This window comes from Bradysia coprophila (assembly GCF_014529535.1).
Source record: "Bradysia coprophila strain Holo2 chromosome X unlocalized genomic scaffold, BU_Bcop_v1 contig_292, whole genome shotgun sequence".
Classification (NCBI taxonomy): Eukaryota; Metazoa; Arthropoda; class Insecta; order Diptera; family Sciaridae; genus Bradysia; species Bradysia coprophila.
Window position 1 is genome coordinate 45,999 of NW_023503319.1, and position 21,160 is coordinate 67,158.

The 21,160-nt window shown below is 35.5% G+C and overlaps 1 protein-coding gene across 2 annotated transcripts in view; it reads right to left on the reverse strand.

The window, feature by feature from the left end:
- Window positions 1–20,807, reverse strand: part of LOC119069385 (neuronal acetylcholine receptor subunit alpha-7) — a 60,286-nt gene extending 39,479 nt beyond the window's left edge. For both annotated transcript variants that reach the window (XR_005086318.1, XM_037173440.1), the window contains exons 1-5: window positions 20,446–20,807; window positions 18,100–18,239; window positions 12,847–12,891; window positions 9,787–9,896; window positions 4,882–5,062 (exon numbers count right to left, since the gene is read on the reverse strand). Coding sequence is in view for 1 of the 2 variants with exons in the window: in XM_037173440.1 (XP_037029335.1) it covers window positions 4,882–5,062; window positions 9,787–9,896; window positions 12,847–12,891; window positions 18,100–18,239; window positions 20,446–20,563 (594 nt within the window). In the remaining variant the exon portion in view is untranslated. The remainder of the gene's footprint in view (window positions 1–4,881; window positions 5,063–9,786; window positions 9,897–12,846; window positions 12,892–18,099; window positions 18,240–20,445) is intronic.
- Between the last annotated feature and the right edge of the window lie 353 nt (window positions 20,808–21,160).

Genomic DNA, 21,160 nt, shown 5'->3' on the forward strand with positions numbered 1-21,160 from the left:
TTCTCTATGATCCTTGGAGTTTCTTTACTCTTTGGCGATATTTCTTGGTTTTTCTTCACATTATGGCGATTTTTCTTGTTGATTTAACGAATCAACCATAATGATGAATTGCCAAGAAAAATCGATAGTGTGAAGGGAAGAAGAGAAAAACGCCAGAGTGTGAGGAAACGCCAAAGTGTAAAAATACGTTTTTGAAATGCCTCTACATTATCTTTCGTAAAATGATAGTGTCCTCGGGATCTTTCGTTAAAGTATGAATTCCCTAGGATCGAACAAGATGCCGTTACCTGACGTAAAATAAGAGTTTCCTTAGGATCGAACCAGGCAGCATTTCGTAACTTTTATAAAAGGATAGATTCACTAGCTTCGAACAAATAACGCCTTTTAGATAAATTTCGTAAAAGAATAAATTTCAAAGGATTTGTTTAATCACCACGAAGAATCGCCAAAGTGTGAAGAAACGCAACAAAGACAAAGTTATCATTCTTTGTTTTTGCCGGCGTTTCTTCATCCCTTGCCAATTTTTTATTTTTGGCGATTCTTCATGGGAATCATGATTAATGACGGCTACGAGTTTTAGCGAAAACGAATGAGATGTTCCGATCCGAATCTGCGAGCGAACTTCCGTTTCGTTAACAAAAACCTTTAGTTGAAACGATGATGATGAAGATTTCAAATGGACGGCTCTTGGTGTTTCTCTAATTTTGATTCTATATCCTGCAAAGCATTAGTTGAAGCTATTGCGTCCAGCAACTTTTTGATCATTCTTCAGCGACAAGTTTTTTTTCTAATGGTGCTCCGCACTTTACATCGAACTGATGCAAATTCCTTTATGAAGAGAAAACAAAACCACATTAACTTCACTATTATTCACAATTATTTTAACATTTAGATCAATTTTGCCGTTGAATTTAATGATTAAAATTTTGCTGGCCAGCATTTTAGATGAGACACATAAATAAACAAACGTCTGATACATATCATGACAAGCACACAATATGTTTTTGAAGACAATAGAAGCGATGACGGACGTAGGGTGGCTAAATGTACTATGGGAGCTTATCTCGACCATATATGATATTCTATCTACAGTCAACTAACTACAAAGAATACTCGTAGATGTGTTCTCGACCGAAGCCGAATATTGAATGATTTATTTAATAATAGTTTACACGTATTTATACCCTAGATGGGCTACTGGGATCTGATACAATTTAAAAGGTTGCTGTGTCACCACAGATACTTCCCCCATGAGGAAGAAACTTTAATCGGAAACATCTAGTAATTCGTCCTCAAGTTCTTTTTGACGGTCCTTGAGTAGTTCGTTGTGTACGGCCATGTCTAGGAGGTCGGCTTCTTGTTCGAGTTCCATATCGGCCATTTCAACCAAATTTGCCCATTGCTCGGAGTCAGTGTTATTGGTGTGCAAGGTGGCGGAGGGATGCTGGTTTTCCATTGGTATTAATGAATGTGTTTTCGGTGTTGGGTTGGCCAAATGTGCTTGGATCGGAGTAGCGATTGTTGCCGTTTGGGAGGATGGGCCTGTTATTGCCGCGGTTGTTGATTCGGGACCATTGGTTCTTGTATTGCCGTTGGTTGACGTAGGGATGGTTTTAAATTTTTCCAATCGACGCATGGCACGATTTCTTGGTTTGGTGGTAGTTTCGAAAGAGCATTGATCTGGTCCAGGGCAGTCATTAATAGGAGTTGCTGAGCCAAATTCCCGGTGACGAAGGCAAATCCGTTTTGGTGGTGAACGGTTGTAGATTTTATTTAACAATTCACGTTGCGGCGGTACGACCATTTTTTCGGAGTGGCGGACAGCCGTTGATGATTTTTTAGCGGCCAGTTCACGGTGCTCGAGACGATTTGCTGCTTGACAGCACAATTGTAGGGTGTTGCGTATGGCCATTATTTCCGACAGTGTTGTCTCAGATGACGTCTTGGTTTCTGCGTTCAATTGTCTTTGTTCAAGACAGTTGAGGGCTTGTAAATTGGTTTGTAAACCATTACGTATTGCTACGTAATCGTTTAGCGATGGGGCTAATGCCGTTGCCAATCTTTTTTTCGGTGGCATAGCTAATCCGTTTCAAAGTTGAAAACTTGAATTATTTAATTTTTTTCTTTAGCACTTGTTTATTCAACGAGGGCTGTAGAAAGAATACAATTTGTTTGGTGGAAACAATCGTATTTATAGGCTTGTTCAAGGGTTGCTTGATTGAATTTCATTTAAATCTAGCAGTTCACTTGTTTTTACAGAGTGATTTCCGTATGCCGGACGACTTTGATTGTAAATGTCGTTTGTTCAGTGAACTTGGGAAATATGTGATAGACGGTGGTTGATCCAACTCTTAACTTATTTTGAAATTAATTCAGATCAAGTGATTCAAAACATATGTAGGGTGATTTTGAATTTTATTTTAGTGCTGCCTTTTGTTTTGCAGGGATACGCACTGCACGAAATGTACTTCTTATGTATGGTATGGTGATACTTGTCTGTGGTAGCAGACTTTAGGCAGTATATTTGCTATGTACATTTCGACTGATATTATATATATGACTCATTGAACGGTTGTACTTTTGTACTATTCTACGGTCAATGAGTTTAAACCTATTGGCGCCGGTTTGGTGGTTTAATATCAGATTTTGTAATTTTAGGTCATTCGTGAACTTGAAATTGCTATATGTTAATTTCAAGGGTGGTAAATTTATACACGATGACTTTTGATTTCGTTATGTTCTGTGATGTTAAGAACTTGTGAAACTAATTTACATGGAAAAAGGTTGTGTTATCGCACTGTGGATAACTCATATGATCAATTTCCATGTATCAAGTGTTTTCAATTACAATAGTAAGAAACGAGAAGTTTCAATCCTCGACACGAATCGGTTTTGCTAAACGGTTCCGTCATTTATGAGTTCAGTCATTGAAGACGTTTCTCAAGACGGTTGGTCGTAGAGCTTAATTAATGAAACGCTGAGCCGGGTGATTGGACTAATTTAGAATTAGCGATTGTTGCAAATCGTTTCTAAATTGTAATGAGGGAATACTTGACTTTTGGTGTTCGTCAGAAGGATTTTTTTTGGATATTTTTTACGAAAAATTGTTTTAATTTTGAAGTGTTGAAATATTCGTTAAACTCTTTCGGAGTTTGTACGAAAAACGAAAAGACCTTATCTTCTTCACAGTGATGTAACGCACCCATTTTGAGGTGGACATCCCAATCGCGTCTTATCGAGATTGGTGGAAAGTGTTGTTGATAAGTTTCGATGTATCGTTTTACGTGAATAATTCTTTAGGAAACGGTTTTCTCTGATCGAACGATTTAGTTTCACTAAATGTTGATTGATAATTTTTATGAAAATGGTTGTGAGACCAAATTTCTGGGCCAAAAAAGATTATTTTTGGTTGACTGTAGTTCATCGTAACTAGATGGTAAAGTTACGGTAACATTGTCGACAACATTTTAGCCAAAAGTGTTTTGTGATAAAACTATGTGTATATCTTACGACTAAATTTTTAATTTTGTAACTTAAGCTAGTGGCAGAGCCTCTGTTTGCTTACATGCTACAATTTTTTTCTAAATTTAGTCATTGGTTTTCATTGCTAAAAACGCAATTTTAAAATGTTGTCGACCGAAGTATAGATGGTATTACTTCGTTATTGCAAATTTTATATTTTATTATTCGTTATTGACGACTGTAATGCTTGTGGGCACTTCTATTTATATTATTTGATTGGTACAGTCCACTGAACTTTTATCAAGAACAGTGCAAATTGGTGTTGTGCCAATTTGGTCTTTCATACATAAGATAATTTCAGGGCTATTGCTAGTTGAAATTATAAGACTCAGTTCAGAATTGCTAATGAACTTGTCGGGGTCACCAATTATATGGGAGCTTATCTCGACCATATATGATATTCTATCTACAGTCAACTAACTACAAAGAATACTCGTAGATGTGTTCTCGACCGAAGCCGAATATTGAATGATTTATTTAATAATAGTTTACACGTATTTATACCCTAGATGGGCTACTGGGATCTGATACAATTTAAAAGGTTGCTGTGTCACCACAGTACAATTATATTTTACGTTCTTTTGTATGTTGAGACGTACTGAACGCTTTCCTATATCGTTCACTGATACAAAACATCTTTTTTCAAACTCAAACGGTTTATATTGCATAAATTTACTCTTAAGAAGCCTAATATAATAATTAAAAACCAAGAGAAAATGTAGCTAAAACCAAAATTTAATTAGCCACCCTATATCACATTTTGAAATCGTGACTGCAGCGCCGTCATTGTGACCGTTGTGTTAACTAAATTTAAATTTGTGGATTCCATTGTTGTGGGATAAAGTGTGGGTTAAATAAGATTAATACCTTTGGAAAACCCGAAATCTAAATTTCCTCGACTGTAATTAAATTTTTCTTTTAAAAAAGATAAGAACAGAATAAGTTCTGTACGGAAACAAATCACTCAAACACAAAGCAAAATTCACGATTTAACGGCCCAATTAGGGCTTATTATATACGAACACATCTGAAACCTATAAAATTTAGAAGACTTTGAAACAATTTTAACACAAAACTAGAAGCTGTTTCAGTCCTTGTTACACCAAAGCGAAAGAAAATGTTAAAATTGAAAAGCACTCGACAAAACCAACAAATCAACAAAAAAACAATCAGATGTCAATTGCGTAGCAGTCGCTGTTTCTCCAAGCACTCGCGTTCCACGCATTCCACATGACATTTGGTATCTGTGTTAAATAAATTAACTACGATCATGACCATATTTGCATGTTACACATAGTACTTTTTCATAAATTGAAGACAAATATCATTTTTTTACGATAATGTTTAAAAATGACTTACCTGAAAACCATCATAGGTCCAGCTTCCAAATTTCATTTCACAGCGTTGATCGTCAAATGGAAACCAGGTTATATCTATTTTACAAGTCGACTTAAAAATTCCTGGAGGAACATATAAACAAGATCCATTGTTACGAACAACCACATTTGTAGGATATGTGCCATCAAATCCTTCATCAGCGCTGTAAGGCATAGAAAATAAGGTTCTTTATTCAGTCGATAACGTTTTTAATTTGTTTTATTTTAGTATATTCAGCTTATACTTCTGTCATCACCTCTTTTGACAGCTTTTAACGTTTTAGTACGCTTTCTCTCCCAGCAGAAAAAACCCTATTCTAGCAAAAAAGAAACCAGGTCGAATACCGCAAATTCATTTAAAAAACGAACATTCGGTGAAATACTTTTTTATCACACCAAATGTTCATCTTTATAATAAAACAATATCAGTGATTTGCATGTAATTTAAACAAAGCCCAATCAATGGTTTATGTGTTACATTTACATTATGGAAGTGGAATGTCCTATTCTTTATCCAAATTTGTGTACTCAAACGAAAGAAATTTTCGTTTATTTGCGTTAAATGATAAACTTCCACTAGGTTGGTTGCTAAATTTTGGGATGACAGATGATTCCTCTGGAACTTCCTAACTTCTATGGGATTTGGGATATTTTCGATATACAGCCGTTGAAAAGTGAAAACTAACATATATATGAATTAATGCCCAACGAGAATATCAAAAAACACGAAAAAACATTAATGTTCGAGCACTGTGGAACTTAATAATTAATTTTTAGGTATATCAGCTATATCAGCCTTATAGTTCCGACAATTACATTTAAGACTTTCAAATGACGCGACAACCGAACGTACACGACATAAATTAAAAACTAACATGTTTTCTGTTTTGGGACTAGTTTTGGGTTGAATTGTCGGACTAAAGTACTTAATTAAATGAACACTGGCGGCGCTAGTTGTCCAGCAATGTTTTTGTTCAATATAATTCTGACACTTTTGATTTTGGGTGCTCACATTCGCACCATAAAAAATTCAATCCGAGAAGTTAAAAAAGTCGAGAACATAAATGTACGCATTTTATGCGATGCTAACACTTTTCAAGAATTGTTGACATTTTATTTTGAAATAAAAACAATATCCTCATATTTAATTGTGAAATTATAAAGTAATATCGCGAAATCTTGATGCATTCGAATTGTAGCTGCTGGTTACATTTTTCAATGGTACGGTAATGAGCAGCCAAAATTCAAATGTCAGAAACAACTGTTCGCGTAGTATTGTTCGCGCATTCATTATTCTTGTGTCAATTAGATTCAGTTGTGATGTGAGAATATTTCTGTTAAATTTTGTGCTTAATTCGTGATTTTTAAATGCGTAAACATATTAGATAAATTGCTTAAAGTTTTTGGGAACATCTAAAAGTGTGAGGGAAACTGTGGAAGCTCTACGTGTGCAGAAGATACACATTAAAACATTGCTGTCGGTTTCAAATTTAAACATCGACACAATGTTTTGATTGTGTTTTCTCACACAAATGATACGAAAAGTGAAATAATAATAACTTAACTAAGTCGCGTTTAATTACTAATAATTTCTAGTTGCTAATAGAAAATCTAAAAATTTTACTTCGGAGAATATTTCCAAGTTTCACGTGGGCAGAAGTAATCAATAAATTATTTGTTTTTGTTCAACTGAAAAGCTTTTTTTTATCAAATTTCATGAGGTTTTCTTGTTCAAAAAGTTTCTTGCAGCTCTTGTGTACATCAATATTTTCGAAATATTTAATGACACATATGTGCATCAGCGTCGTAAGAGCTGTACTGAACTGACTTTCTACAGTGCCAAAAATTGTTCGAGATTGCTGATGCTGAAGAAAATGCTCTCCTTTTCAGCCTCGGAGAGACTGTCAATTTTCCGCACTCTATTTAGAAATCAAGCTAAATTTAGCTCTTGGAATGATCGGTTTGTGATCAATAATACTATGGTCTAGGTTCCTACCATCGAAATATCAAATCTTTAATGAGGAGGTTTGCAGATGGGAGTGATTTCCCTACTCAACTGGACAGACTTTTCATGATTATTAACAAAATTTATACCGGCTGAATTTTGATTACGTGTTTTATCAAAAAAGAATAGGAACAGTAACGCATGTACAGCAAATGGAAGATTTTCGCTATGTTACAAATTTTCGAATAGTATTAAACCGAATAGTTCTACCAAAATTATGACGATGTTTATGAGAAAGTGGTAAAGCTTTTTTCACAAAGCTGACGCGCTCTTAAAGCCGACTAACATCTTAAACGTTTCCTGTGCAGCGCAAAGAAACGAAAAGGCCTATGTCTAAAAGATTTTTTGACAAAAAACTTATAAACAGTGCTCGATTTGACCTTGAAGTGATTAAATCCAATGAAAGTATACTCTATAGGTATGGTCTAATGTCAAAATTTGTATGGACCGAGGGAAATACCGATTTCATTATAAACAAACTCACCTTTCTTTAAAAGATGAGTTTTTTATTATATGAAATCGCCATTTCCTCCGACTGACAGACCATATTTGGTTTGTATTTTCATTGATTAAATCACACTCAGTTCGGCATTGTTGGTCAGCGATAATGTGGCCAATACACAGGACAGATACACATCCTCCGCATCCGCAAAGCTTACAGCCTTGGAAATTCTTTCTCTACTCATTTTTACTGCTGAATTGGAAATATGCTAAATCTGACGTGTAACAAAGTCGAAAATCATGTTTTAGAAGAGAGGGTTTTCGCAAGGTTGTATACTTTGGGGTGTGGGTGTGCATCTGTGTGACCTCCCCAAAGTATACAGCCTTGGGTTTTCGGTGTCAGGAAGAAGGATCTTTTAATTTTACACTGTTATTCTATCGTTTCCCTAGTTCACAAGTTATCGCGGTCGCGAACGAGGTAAAGCGTTGACCAAATCAACAAAATCTTAATTACTAGAACGTCGAGGATTTCTGAACTGTAATTCGTCTATAAAATGTCAACAATTCTTGAAAAGTGTTAGCATCGCATAAAATGCGTACATTTATGTTCTCGACTTTTTTAACTTCTCGGATTGAATTTTTTATGGTGCGAATGTGAGCACCCAAAATCAAAAGTGTCAGAATTATATTGAACAAAAACATTGCCGGACAACTAGCGCCGCCAGTGTTCATTTAATTAAGTACTTTAGTCCCACAATTCAACCCAAAACTAGTCCCAAAACAGAAAACATGTTAGTTTTCACTTTTCAACGGCTGTAAGTGAGGTTTAAGGTTTAAGGCTCGAAACAGGTCGACCGATGCTGACCTGAGCCTGAAATTGGCTGATCTGATCAGGTCACGTTCAGGTTGCTCTGAAAGAAATGATCTGACCTGACCTGACCTTACTTATGAAAAACCTGTATGACCTGAATTATCTGAAACGACCTGATCTTAAAATTAAATTTTTCGCATGGGAAATCTAACAATTTGTTGTAGATGATGAAGCAAAATAAAAAACAGAGTAAATACATTTCCCAGTAAACAATATGTCCCACGAAATGTACATAAATTGCCATCGGAAAATGGGCCCATCACACCGAATGTGCTATGACTTCCAAACATTTAATGGCTATTTTTTTCGCTCTAGCGGGACGTTTTTCACATTTTTTTGGTGCAAATTCGTCACACTTAATGTCCACCGAATGTACATTATATGTTCAATTGATGTGGTCCAGTTATCTTCACTTTAACTGGTCCTGAAACTGATACACATTTACTGTACATTAAGAGTACAATAAGTGTAAATTAAATGGACACTAAATGTACATTAAATGGACAACGATAAATCAAGTACACTCACGGAATTTTGAAAACCGACACATTTGCATTTGCGGTATTCGATTTGGTTTCTTTTTTGCTAGGATAGGGTTTTTGCTGCTGAGACAGAAATCGTATTAAAACGTTAAAAGCTGTCAAAAGAGGTGATGACAGAAGTATAAGCTAAATATACTGAAATCAAACAAATTAAAAACGTTATCGACTGCAGTGCTTGATTGTTTCTTTTTTCTGTAATTTTATTCACATATTCATAAGACAAAATAGTCAAAAAATTATCCCTCAGGACCAGGGTTGTATTCGTACCAAACAAAAATTAGCGCCCTGAAAGGGGCTGGTATTACCGAACGCTAACCACCGCTAACTTTCAAATGTAAAAATTGAAGATGCCTCATGAAATTGTAGACTTTCAACGAGTCGATATTTAGGGAGCAAATTGAAGTAAAGAATGAAGCGTTTTGACACGACATTTTCAAGCTCGTTCAGTGTATTCAGAAATAGGTTAAAGACAACCCCGTACGACCCGTAAACGTGTTCCTAGTACGCCCGCAACCCTATTGAGTCCTTAATCCTAGTGCGTGCTTTACCCTATTAAGTCCGTAACTCTTGCGTAGCTCTACGCGAAAACTCTTTTTACAGAAATTGTTCATGTTATCTTATGTTTCTGCAGATATACTCGAAAAATTTTGAAACAGTTCGGCTCTGGGACCTTCCAATTGTCATTACCTATCAGGAAATAATAGTAGATTATTCACCTCTGTCCACATGCCTTCAGCCTTCGGCTCATACAATAACTCCCCAAGTGTCTAAATAAACATTTGGACAGAGGTGAATACGCTGTTTTATCTACCGACGACGGCGAAATAATAGCACTTTTTCACTGCTATTATTTCACCTAGGTAGATAAAAAGGTTTTTAAAATCTTATATAAAGTGTTACAAATAACATAACTGTCCTGATAGCCCCTAGTACTTCGTAAGGGGCTAAAAAGTAACATTAATTAGTATCTACTACAATAATGTTTACATTACAACACTATCTTGATTTATTCATGTGTAATTTCAATACCTGTTATACATAAGCACATCTGGTTTCCACAGTCGGTGAGGTGGTATTCGCAAATCACGCACACCTCCATATTCCGACGAGTTCCATCTTAAATTCATGTCATTCCATTCCTGTAAAAGAGATTTGGTAAAACTATAATGGTTATTATATTTTATGATATAGTGTGCTAGGTGGTCCAAAAAGTGTCAAAATGTTTAGGGCACAGGACAAAAAATCAATCATTCCTATGGGAAGTATGGCTCGTGGCTCAAGGAAGTATGTAATTTCCAGATTTCTGTCACCTCCCACTGGCGACACAGTGGGCGGAAAATTTTTTGAAATTGGTTTTGGATTCTAGGATTCAATTCGTGTCTACACAGATAAAAATATGGAATTACCATTCTTAGGTCCGAGGGGATTTAATACTTTCAAAAAGTAATTATTAGGGGGATTAGATTTTTAATCTTCTCTAAAAATAGAAAAAAAATTAATTCCTTCAAGGATTAAAAATAGGACTAAACAATAATATTGGAGATTGAACGATGAAACTGTTGCTAGAAATTTTTCGTCTATAATTTGATTGTCTTGAAATCACACTTTTGTGTTAATTTAGTTCGAACACGATTTACCAACAAGATACACATAACATGCGGGACAAATCAATTGAAAAGCACATTAATTTGGTCTTAAAATGTTTCAATGGGATTACCGATTCTTTACTTTACCATGTGACACTTAGCTAAGCACAAAATGTTTAAGTCAGTTTTCAAAGACACTACCAGGGTCAAGAAATCATTAAATGAGTGTAGGCCACAAAGATACTAGATATAGAGAAATTCAAGTTTGAAATCGGAAAGAAACCAATTTTAGCGGTCTACTATCTACATTACTAAGGGAAAACAGACATATGTTTTATCCCAACAAAAATCTCTTCGAGAAAAGTGTGACGCAGTCTTTGAGGTACAATTTCTAAAATGAATGATATCGCTAGAGTTGACGCTTTCAGCTTCGTTACGCAAAAAATAAAATTTACACACAATCAGTTCAAACAAGCTGGCTGTCAAAATTTGCCAAAAATCGAAAATTTGACAAAATTCGAAAATTTGACAAAAGTCGAAAATTTGGCAAAAATCGAAAATTTGACTAAATTTGAAAATTTGACGAAAATCAAAAATTTGACGAAATTCGAAAATTTGACGAAATTTGAAAATTTGACGAAACACAGCTACCCGAAAGTGACCAAATATTTCCAGCTGCCCAACATACCCTGAAATTGACCAAATTTTTCCAGCTGCCCAACATACCCTGAAAGTGACCAAATATTTCCAGCTGCTTTACATACCCTAAAAGTGACCAAATTTTTCCAGCTGCCCAACATACCCTGAAAGTGACCTAATATTTCCAGCTACCCAACATACCCCGAAAGTGACCAAATTTTTCTAATTGCCCACCATGTAAACCATAATATTCAAAAACCTTGAATTTTGAAATTTCGACCGAATTACAACCAACTTCACAACAATCATAACAACACTATCAACACAAAACGAATTTCATGCTCTTTTTTGTTTGAAAGGTATTAACGAATGTAAAGTGTCAGTACTATTCCCGGTCTCCTAACAAAATGGCGGCCGGCGGCCATATTGAATTTAAGTAAAGGTTATATATCTTGGGGAAAATGGTACTTAGAGAGACACTGCCTTGAGAATGTAACTCATGAACCAGATTTTTCCGAGAAAGAACTAAAAATTTTAGATCGTGAATCAGATTGGTATAAACGAAAGACTTTAGAAGCATGTTACATTTGGTTATATGGTGAATCGGCACAGAACTACAAATCGTGTAACAAATTGCATGCGACCTATTCCAATGTGATGAATTCATTCAAGCAACTTCATACGAGATAAAGTTTTCAACTGTTGCCATATCATCTGACAAGAATCTCATGTCATGACGTAGTTTTGTTTTTGTTTATTTGACAACCGTATAATCTGTGATAATCGATTTGTTTACAATCAGCTAGATGAAGTTTACAAATTATAAAATATGTAAATACTCATCACATGTAAAATGATCATGAATTTTCGGTAAAAATAAAAATAAAGAAAAAAAATTTGTTTACATAAGTCTGAGTCTTATTAGACCATAAGTTTCGATGTGATTTAATAGAAACTAATAAGAAAGGTGACTTGACCAGAATACTCTGTATTTAGCTTATATCCTTACGATGTTATTTATATTTATAGCTGAAGATGGATGACAAAATAACATCCGAAATATACTGAAAAAAAAAACAAGAAATTTTGCTTCTTTCATTCATGATCAACTATGATCCTAGCCGATCCAATCTCACAATCAACTCGAGAAAGTATTACGGCTTTCTTCCGTTTGAATTCCATTCTTTAAAGCAATATATTTCACAATTTTAAAAATTATCCTTCCTCAACATCTGCCACTTATAACGCAATTATAATTTTCTTTCTAAAATTTTTCGGGTAAAATTTTTGTTGATCAAACTTTTGCGTACTTTCCTCATCAGCTGCCATTTAGGGATGGGAGACGTTCAAAATTATCGATAATATCGATCGAAAGAAATTATCGATAATTGATTAATCAAATCATTATCGATAATTTGATAACTATTCGATAACTATTTAAATATCGATTTTTTGATATTAATCGGAAAATTAATGATGATTTAACAACATATCGAAATATATCGGGTTTTTATAAGAAAATATCGATGGATCTATATATCGATATTTTGATAATATACCAATTATTATCGATTATCAATACTTTTTTGATTAATTTCCGATAAAAAAATTATCGATTATCGATAATTATCGATTATCAAAATCATTATCGCCCATCCCTACTGCCATTTGTGACGCATATCTTTTTGCGTATCGATTCTGTAAGCGTCACCTACACCGATATCAGTTCTTTTGTAAGTGGATAACAGGACTTGCGTCACACCTCCACTGTAAGTGGTTTTGGGCGATAACACAGAGTGACAAGATCTATGTTTCAATGCTGACAAGTGTAGCGGCTATTAATATTTTTTGTTAAAAGACTTACCAATTTAAGCCAAATATTTGTTATTAATAGTTGATTTTTTTCATCCTGAAACAAATCAAATTTTTATTTTTTTACGTTTAAAAAAGTGTTTATTACTACAATGAAATATGTTCTCGGCGATTATAGACTTCAATGAGGAGGACAAACTTGCCAAAAGAAGTGGATACTTTTTATTCAGGTTTTCCGCTGGAATTTACGAATTATGAGGGTGGGAGTAAATTGGTTCCCTCTACATGGTTAACCATCTTCCCAGTTCTATAACATAGGGATTTTGACGGATTTTGCACGTTTTTTTTTTTCTTTTGGATAGTTGGAATAGTTTTGAGATTAAAAAAAAGTTAAAGCCGTATAATGTTTAAGTAAAAATTTTAATTAAATTGACTTTATATCGGTTTTACTAAAATCCAAATGGCGGATGGAGGTCATTTTTTTAGGCACTGATACCAGTACTGACGCTAAGCTATTATGGTCCTCGATATCATTCGGATAAAAATGAGTAGAGAGCGTACCGCACACAGCGATGTTAGACCCGTACATTTATTGCGTTCGTAACCCTAGATCGTCCGTAATCATAGTAGGTCCGCAGCAACCCTACTGCGTCCATAACGCTATTGTTTGTTTTATTGAAATAAATTAACAGTACAATTCCCAATAACAAAATATCGTTATTTGATTTCGTTGGAGACACAAAAGGCTCAAATGAAATTAAACATTTTAATCAAACTTCGATTTTTATTCAATTATTATCAATTTAATTTATATTTTCGTAAATTCATTACAGTCAAAGGCAGTCAATTTTCAGCATAAATTTGCTTCAGCTGATCCACACATACAATCAAAACTGGTTTTCCTTGTTCATACGGTTGAAGCTGCTACACCCACGCGCATGATAGTGGTAAAACCGTATGGATCAGCTGAAAAACAGCTGAAGCTAATTTATGCTGAAAATTGACTGCCTTTGACTGTATCAATTTGCAAATTTTTAATAATTGATTTTGAAAACTGGTTTGCTTAAGCAAAATTCGTATGGTAACGTCCAAATGTTCGTGCTTGTCATTGCCATTTTAATGTAAACCTTAAGTCCTCACTGTTGCACAAGCTCTGACTGAGGCTAGTGCTGCTTCCAAGTTGTTGGGCGATAACGGGACATTGTGGATTGAATAAGCACGTTAGAAAGATGAGACTCTTGGACATGTCCGAATGTACCTGCGGCAAGATAAAACGGGCATCCATGTCATATGTGACTGCCCCAAATTCTGCCAATTGAGGCAGAAGATGACATATTGGCTTTCGTTCCTGAGGACAAGATAGACTAATTACTGAGTGCTTTGAACAGTTACCATCCAAGATTGAAGTTCACTATTGAGGAAGAGAAAGACATGTCAATCATATTTTTTTTTGTATGACGTTGACACGAGATAAGTTTGGCAATTATTTTTTTTATTATTTCTTTATTTGTTTGATAGAACAAATACAATAAATCTAACAAATGATATCACGGAACAAATTAATCCGGCTGACAAAGATTCATTATAAAGTGTCGCGTTTGAAAGAGAAAGTTTATAAAATATCACAGCGAAAAAATTTCGAGAATGAAAAGTAATTAAAAAATCTGCACTAATACAAAAGCAAAAACAAGTCGGACATTAACACTGATCATAAGCAAAAAATTTAGAGGAAACACAGAAACCTCAATTTGCCAGAAAAAATATTTAAAAAATTTACTTTTACGCCCTCACTGGTTCGTACTGTAAACTTGACGCGGTGCACCATTTTGGCTACGGTTGTAGATGAGCATTTCATCGTTGTCAATGAGTGATCCGTTTGAGCGCCACTTTGCCCAGAAAGCCACTGAAAGATATTTGGGGTCAATCGTTCCATCAAAACGGGCAATAACATTTATGTCACGATCCTCACTTTCAGCACAACAATCGATGAAGGTTAGGGCCTGGTTTGCGATGAAACGATCCACTCTATCGGTCTTGGCTTTTTGGTACAGCAAAACGTTGTTTGCATACACGAAGTTTCCACGTTCGCGATACGTGTTTGTGGTGGATCGTAGAATTTTTCTTTCGCTAAGTCTGATTCGTTTCATTTGTGCAGACGACGTGGTTGACGGATTTGCCCAAACCGGTGAAGCGTAGCATACAATCGGTCTTATGATGAATTTGTAGAACATTGTCTTTGTGTTAGGAGATATTAGACTGCTCTGTAGTAGACGACGTAGTTTGCTGGTTACGACGTTGGACTTTTTTAAGACTTTATCGATATGTGATTTAGCTGATGCATATTCATGGACCACTGACCCAGATAGCGCATCGAATCAACTTTCTCGATAGCATTGTTCTTGATGGTCACTACAATTTTCTTGGCATCCGATCTAAGTTTTCGGTTAGTGTCAGTACAACGTCAGATTATATTAAGCATTTGACTTTTTCCTTCACAAATGTCCAATTTCCAACACTTGAAAAATTTAGCGATGCGTCCGAGATATGAGTTGAAAGTCTTCTACACTAGAATCTAGTCTCGATGAATGCGATAAAAGAGTGAATCGTCAGCAAATTGAGATTTTTTGATGCCGGGATGGGATGACATATCGTTGATGTAAGCCAAGAATAAAATGTCTGAAACACAACCTCCTTGTGGGAGTCCCGCATGAATTAGTCGTCGATGTGAAAACATTCCGTTTGACTTGACCGAGAATGGTCTGCCAACCAAAAAACTTTGTACAATTTTGCACATCAGCGGAGACAAACCGCACAACATCAATTTGTGAATTAATCCGTCATGCCAGACAGTGTCGAATGCAGCTCGTATGTCGAGTAGTAGGCGGTAGTGATTTTGCCATTATTTAATCCGACCATGATGTTATCGCGTAGTCTTGCCAGTGCATGTAAAGTAGAACGTTTGGGACGAAAATCAAATTGATCGGTGGAAAACAAGTTTTTGTCGCTGAAGTGCTTTCGAATTCTTCTTTTCATGATGACTTCGTAGATTTTCGAAATTGAGTTGAGCAGCGATATGGGTCTTCAGTTAGAAATGCATGAAGAGTCTTTGCCCGGTTTCGGAACTGGAAACAAAACAAATAGCGTGTTTCCAAGCGGGTGCGAATATTGTAGACGCTAACAATTGGTTGAAAATAATTGTGATGCTAAGCAGATTTGCAAACGAAAATTTCTCTAGCACTGTTATCGGCAAGTCGTCGTTTCCAGCAGACGATTTGTTTTGTCGTTGTAATATGATTTCAGTTACCTCCTCGACAGATGTGACAATGCCACGTTGGTATTCTGGGAGAAGCTTATCTACTTCTCTTGCCTCTTCTTCAGTCTCAATGTCGGCTCTGATTTCTTCGTTAAAAACGATCGTACAATCCATGCCATCTAGCTCGTTGATAGATTGCTGCACCATTGGGTCAGTGGAGCTGGCATTGTTACGAGTAAGCTCCGTGATTTTTCAGGAATTGGGCTGCAAATTCATTCAAAATTTCAGACGGATCTGACACTGAAGTTTGTTTATTTGCATCGAGAAAAATGTTGCTTATGTCGGTCGATTTGCGCTTAAACTGAGAGAACTGTCGGACTACGTTGAAAACATCTCTGTTGGAACGAATTTGTTGCAGTCTACGTTGGTAGAACTTACTGAAATCATCGCAGAGTGAGTTCTTAATACTAACTTGAGAGATCGAACTGTGAATCGAGGCGAATTCCTGCTGATTGGCTCGTTGGTTATTTCGTCGCCTATTCAATAAACGGCACAATCTTTGTTTTTCTTAAATTCGGATATTGTATTTCACTGAGCTCGTCGGGACGTGTTTTTCTATAGCGGACTGAAAAACGTTGTGAAGCGTTGAAATCGTTGCATCGATATCAGTACGATGGATGTTGGAAGCAAAGTATATAAACACTGAAGGTAATGCAGACTCTCAGCGGATCAGAGAAATTACAGATCCAAACTTTCAGGTGAATTCATTTTCGTATGTTGTCTAACTTAGTCTTGTGCAACATGACGACACTAAATCCTTTCAATTCACCACTAAATACAACTTGACGCAAACGAATTTTATATGTTTGCAACATGACACCGCTAAATCGTTCCAAATTCACCACTAGATGCAACTTGACGCAAACAAATTCAATACGTGTGCAACATGACGGAGCTAAATTCACCTGAAAGTTTGGATCTTTGTGTAACTGTGAATTTGCATTACCTTCAGTGTTAATATACTTTGGTTGGAAGTGGTCGAAATACAAAGCTCGTTCAGTTTTCTGTTGATTTCCAGATTGATCATGTCGAAATTGGCTCGATCGAACAATTTCCTGGTGCAAAGCTCTTGAGTTTGATTTTTGTCGATGGCAATAAACGTGTCCAGTGATATGCCAGTGTGGTCCGAAAGCTTGACTACAGTGGCGGACCTTCAATTTTGTGAACTATTTTGATTCAGCTGTTCGACCAGCTGGTCCATGTAAACAAAGTAACTTAATTTTATAATCAGGAGTAGATAAAAATGGCAACAGTGGTTTGTTTATTATCGTCAACAATACAACTAAAGAGAGTCTCATATGAGTCGAATGTATCACTAACATCGTGCGAACATTTGTTTCATGACCTTGTAAACGTCAGACACGATCCCAACTGTCAGACATGTCGAAAAGTATCGAATGAATTGAACGAACGATTTTCATATAAAAATCAGTAAATTGAACGCAGTTAACGTCAATTGATTGAGGTTAAGGACTACTTGACGAAAAATTAAGTGGGGTTACGTTGACAAGTACCGTTTAATGAAAATGATCTATTTCTGCGTCCGCTAAGGAAATACCTTTCCAATGAGCTATCGCAAGACAAGTTTATAAATAATTCGGCCAAAAAAAACATTTTTTTTAATATTGAAAATTGTGGAAAATCGGACTTCGGCGAAACTTGATGACTCACAAAAACTCGACCAGCAAACTTTTTCATTTTTTTTTCTTTTTTATATGTTAGAGTGGAAAGATAGAATGCTGTTTTAAGGTTGAAAAAAATGTACAACCTGGTCGTGGTGGTTTTTAGAATGGAAAAAAATCAACTACTCGAAAATTTTCAAATTTTGATTTATCGCCACCTGCAGATGATGAAGAAAAAAGTTTGTATATGGTTTTTTGGTACTTATGGGCCACTAGAATTTTTTCTGGAGGGGTCCATTTCCGATCCCACAAAATCGACCACCCCTATTAGCCACTGTAGCGTAATAATTCTGCTCTAAAAAAAACTTACCACATCAATGATTTGCATTAAAGTCAAACCAAATGACAGTTGCAGTGGATCTGATTCATTCACTACAGGTCGTTCCAACACATTATACGCATCAAGTAAGTGGTGTAGCAATTGTTTTTCATGGGATCCTGCTTTGCATCCTGGAAAAAAGTGTCGAAAAATTGAAGATTCTTTAACTGTAATAAAGTAAATTAAAATTAAAATGATCGGATATGAGTGTATCGTGATTCGAAAGCCAAATATTTGAACTGCTTTTATTTAAGGTAAACAATTCCAATGCACAACGCATTAGCTCGACTTCGGATATAAACTTGCGCGCACAAGCTCAATACACTGCATAAACATTGTGAGTGTTATACAAATTGTTTGAAAACTCGGTATTTTTAGCCTGTGAAGTGTGACTTGTGTGATCGAAGAAGTCGGCGGTTAGTTGCGCTACGTAACATTTCGATATATTTTCACTAATCTCGGACTGATTTAGCTAAACTTTTTTTCCTTGCAAACTATTGTAAGACGAAGGTAGGATTGCCTCAAATTTTTTTTTTAGCTTAGCTTTTAGCTTTTTTTAGCAGGTTCTGATATTACGAATCTTTTAATTTTAAAGGGTACGTTTCGTTACATTTTCAGATTCTTATATACATTATCTTAGAAACATTTAAAAATAAAGGATTCGTTATTTCAGAACCTGGGAATACATTTTAAGCTAAAAAAAATGATTTGAGGTAATCCTACCCTCGTCGCTAAAACTCCATGTACCAAAATCACAGATAAATATCAAATGTAGACATCCCAATTCAAAAGACAGGTTGTAAGTTGTATTTGACTCACCGTGGTCCATTTAGCATATTTAATGTTAAATTTACATTTTTGCACATTTTCATCAAATTTTGTAGCGAAGGTAAAGTCTCAAAATCTTCATCGGGGAACTTTGACAGTCAGTCACGAACTCAATTTTTTTTTCAGACTCGACCTTTTTTGTAAAATAATATGTGAAGTCTGGAGATTAGATGACCATGGGGACCTAACTTGAAAGATATATTTCATTTTGTTAGGAGACCGGAAATAGTACTGACGCGACGCTTTACAATTGTTAATACCTTTCAAACAAAAAAAATCATGAAAGTCGGTCAAAGTTTACTGTACGGCAGAGTAGCCGAATATGAGCCCACCCCAAGGGACCTAGCTCACGCTCAGGTGAACCGAATTTCAAAAACGTTTTTCACTGATTGATACGGTCAATATCTATCTAATAAAGGAAAAACAGCATCTATGGTTACCATCAAACGCTCTAACTGATCGGTCATCCAATTTCCGATCAGTATTGTAAATACCTTTCATTTGACGTATCACTTACAAGTGTAGCGTTTACATGTCAGGAGATATCTTCGAAAAACCCTAAACCACTTGGCGGCCCTTAGTCAGGAAGGACCGACTCAAATATGCCCATTGTGTATTCGTCATCTATAACCCCAGGCAAACGCTTTGCCCTTACAGTTTGCTTCGAATTCCACTTCGTACGGGTCTAAAAATTAGGCAGGATTATTAATGGGAGGTATTGATCACACTAATCTGAAAAAACAGGTTAAGGAAGCTCTGAGTTGATCACAAAGGCGGTGACACACAAATTGCGTCAGCGGCTACGATGTTCATATCAAAAACAAAATTCCGAATTTTCCTAAAAAAAACATCGCTTCTGGACTTTTGCCGTTATGGTGGTTCCTTATATTCTTTAATAAATTTAGGGCTAAGTGAATTTTGGCAAAAAAAATATTTGAAAGGTATGTACTTCGTACGGGGTTTTGTAATTGCGCTATGCATAATTTATAAGATTACTAATTTCACAGTAACCTACTTATAATACATTTCACTATAATGCTTCTTTTTCAATCTTCGTACTGACAAAAAGCAAAGGCTACGATGTTACATTCTTGTGAACGTGCATAATGTATAGCTCTATTACATGTGATTGCCATTGCATAAAAAGTGAAAGAAACCTATGGAATCTGCAAGATGAACAATTTCTGTAAAAAATTGACTTTTCACACCAGGACCATGCAGGCAATAGTTACTGACTTAATAAAGTTAAGCCCGTACTAGGATTACGGACGCAATAAGGTTAATGCCGTTTATTAGGATCTCGTACGTAATAGGTTCGCGGGTCGTACGGGGCTCAGTCGCTCTGACTGTTCTGACCGTTTGTTTTCAATTTTTTTTTACACCAATCTTCATTTCTCGTCACGAGCATTTAGAATCACCAAACGGACCCACAACATAAATTAAAAAAAAATCATTCAAATTTAGACCACCCTAATACACTGAATGTCTGAGTACGATGAATGTTCTTACCCGAAAAAAGCAAAAAATCCAAGAACACATAATGCAAAATGTAAAACATTGTATCCATGTTCAAAAAAGTCATTTTGGTATTTTTTTTATTAAACCGGTCAATGATTTTCATTTTCATGGCAAGTAATAAGATTTTAATTTACAAGCACTTTTTTGTTTTCTTGTCAACACAAGATAATTTCACAGGCATATCTACAAAAAAAACACAGCTGCTTCTTCAACACTTTAAAACTCAAAGAATAACTTGAAACCGTCTTGTATAAACATTTAACTTAGTGACTTAAAGAACTGTATGAAAAACAATTGTTAGTTTGATTATAATCAAATATAATTGATGTCAATATTTTTCACTGATACACGCAAGTCTGTGGCAATATTAAACTGAATTGAGGAAAGTGAAAGAAGGAAAAAGCGGAAAATTGTGTAATGGTATATAACATGTATCTATGATTTCGATTTTTTGCATCCCTTTCAGTTAAACGTCTTATTAACAGCGTCTTTCTCTTTCGCTTCTTTACCGCATTCAATTGCAGTAAATGCGCGCGCATAACAGTTTTTTTTATAGTTGTCAGCTATCCTGCAGGAAACTTTTTTTTATAAATAATAAATATTGTATGTTAACAATTGCAATTATAAATGTTGAAAAGTTCATATTCCATAAATGCTGAACTGATACTTATATTAGGGTTAAAAAAAACCTAAAATTCTCAAAGCT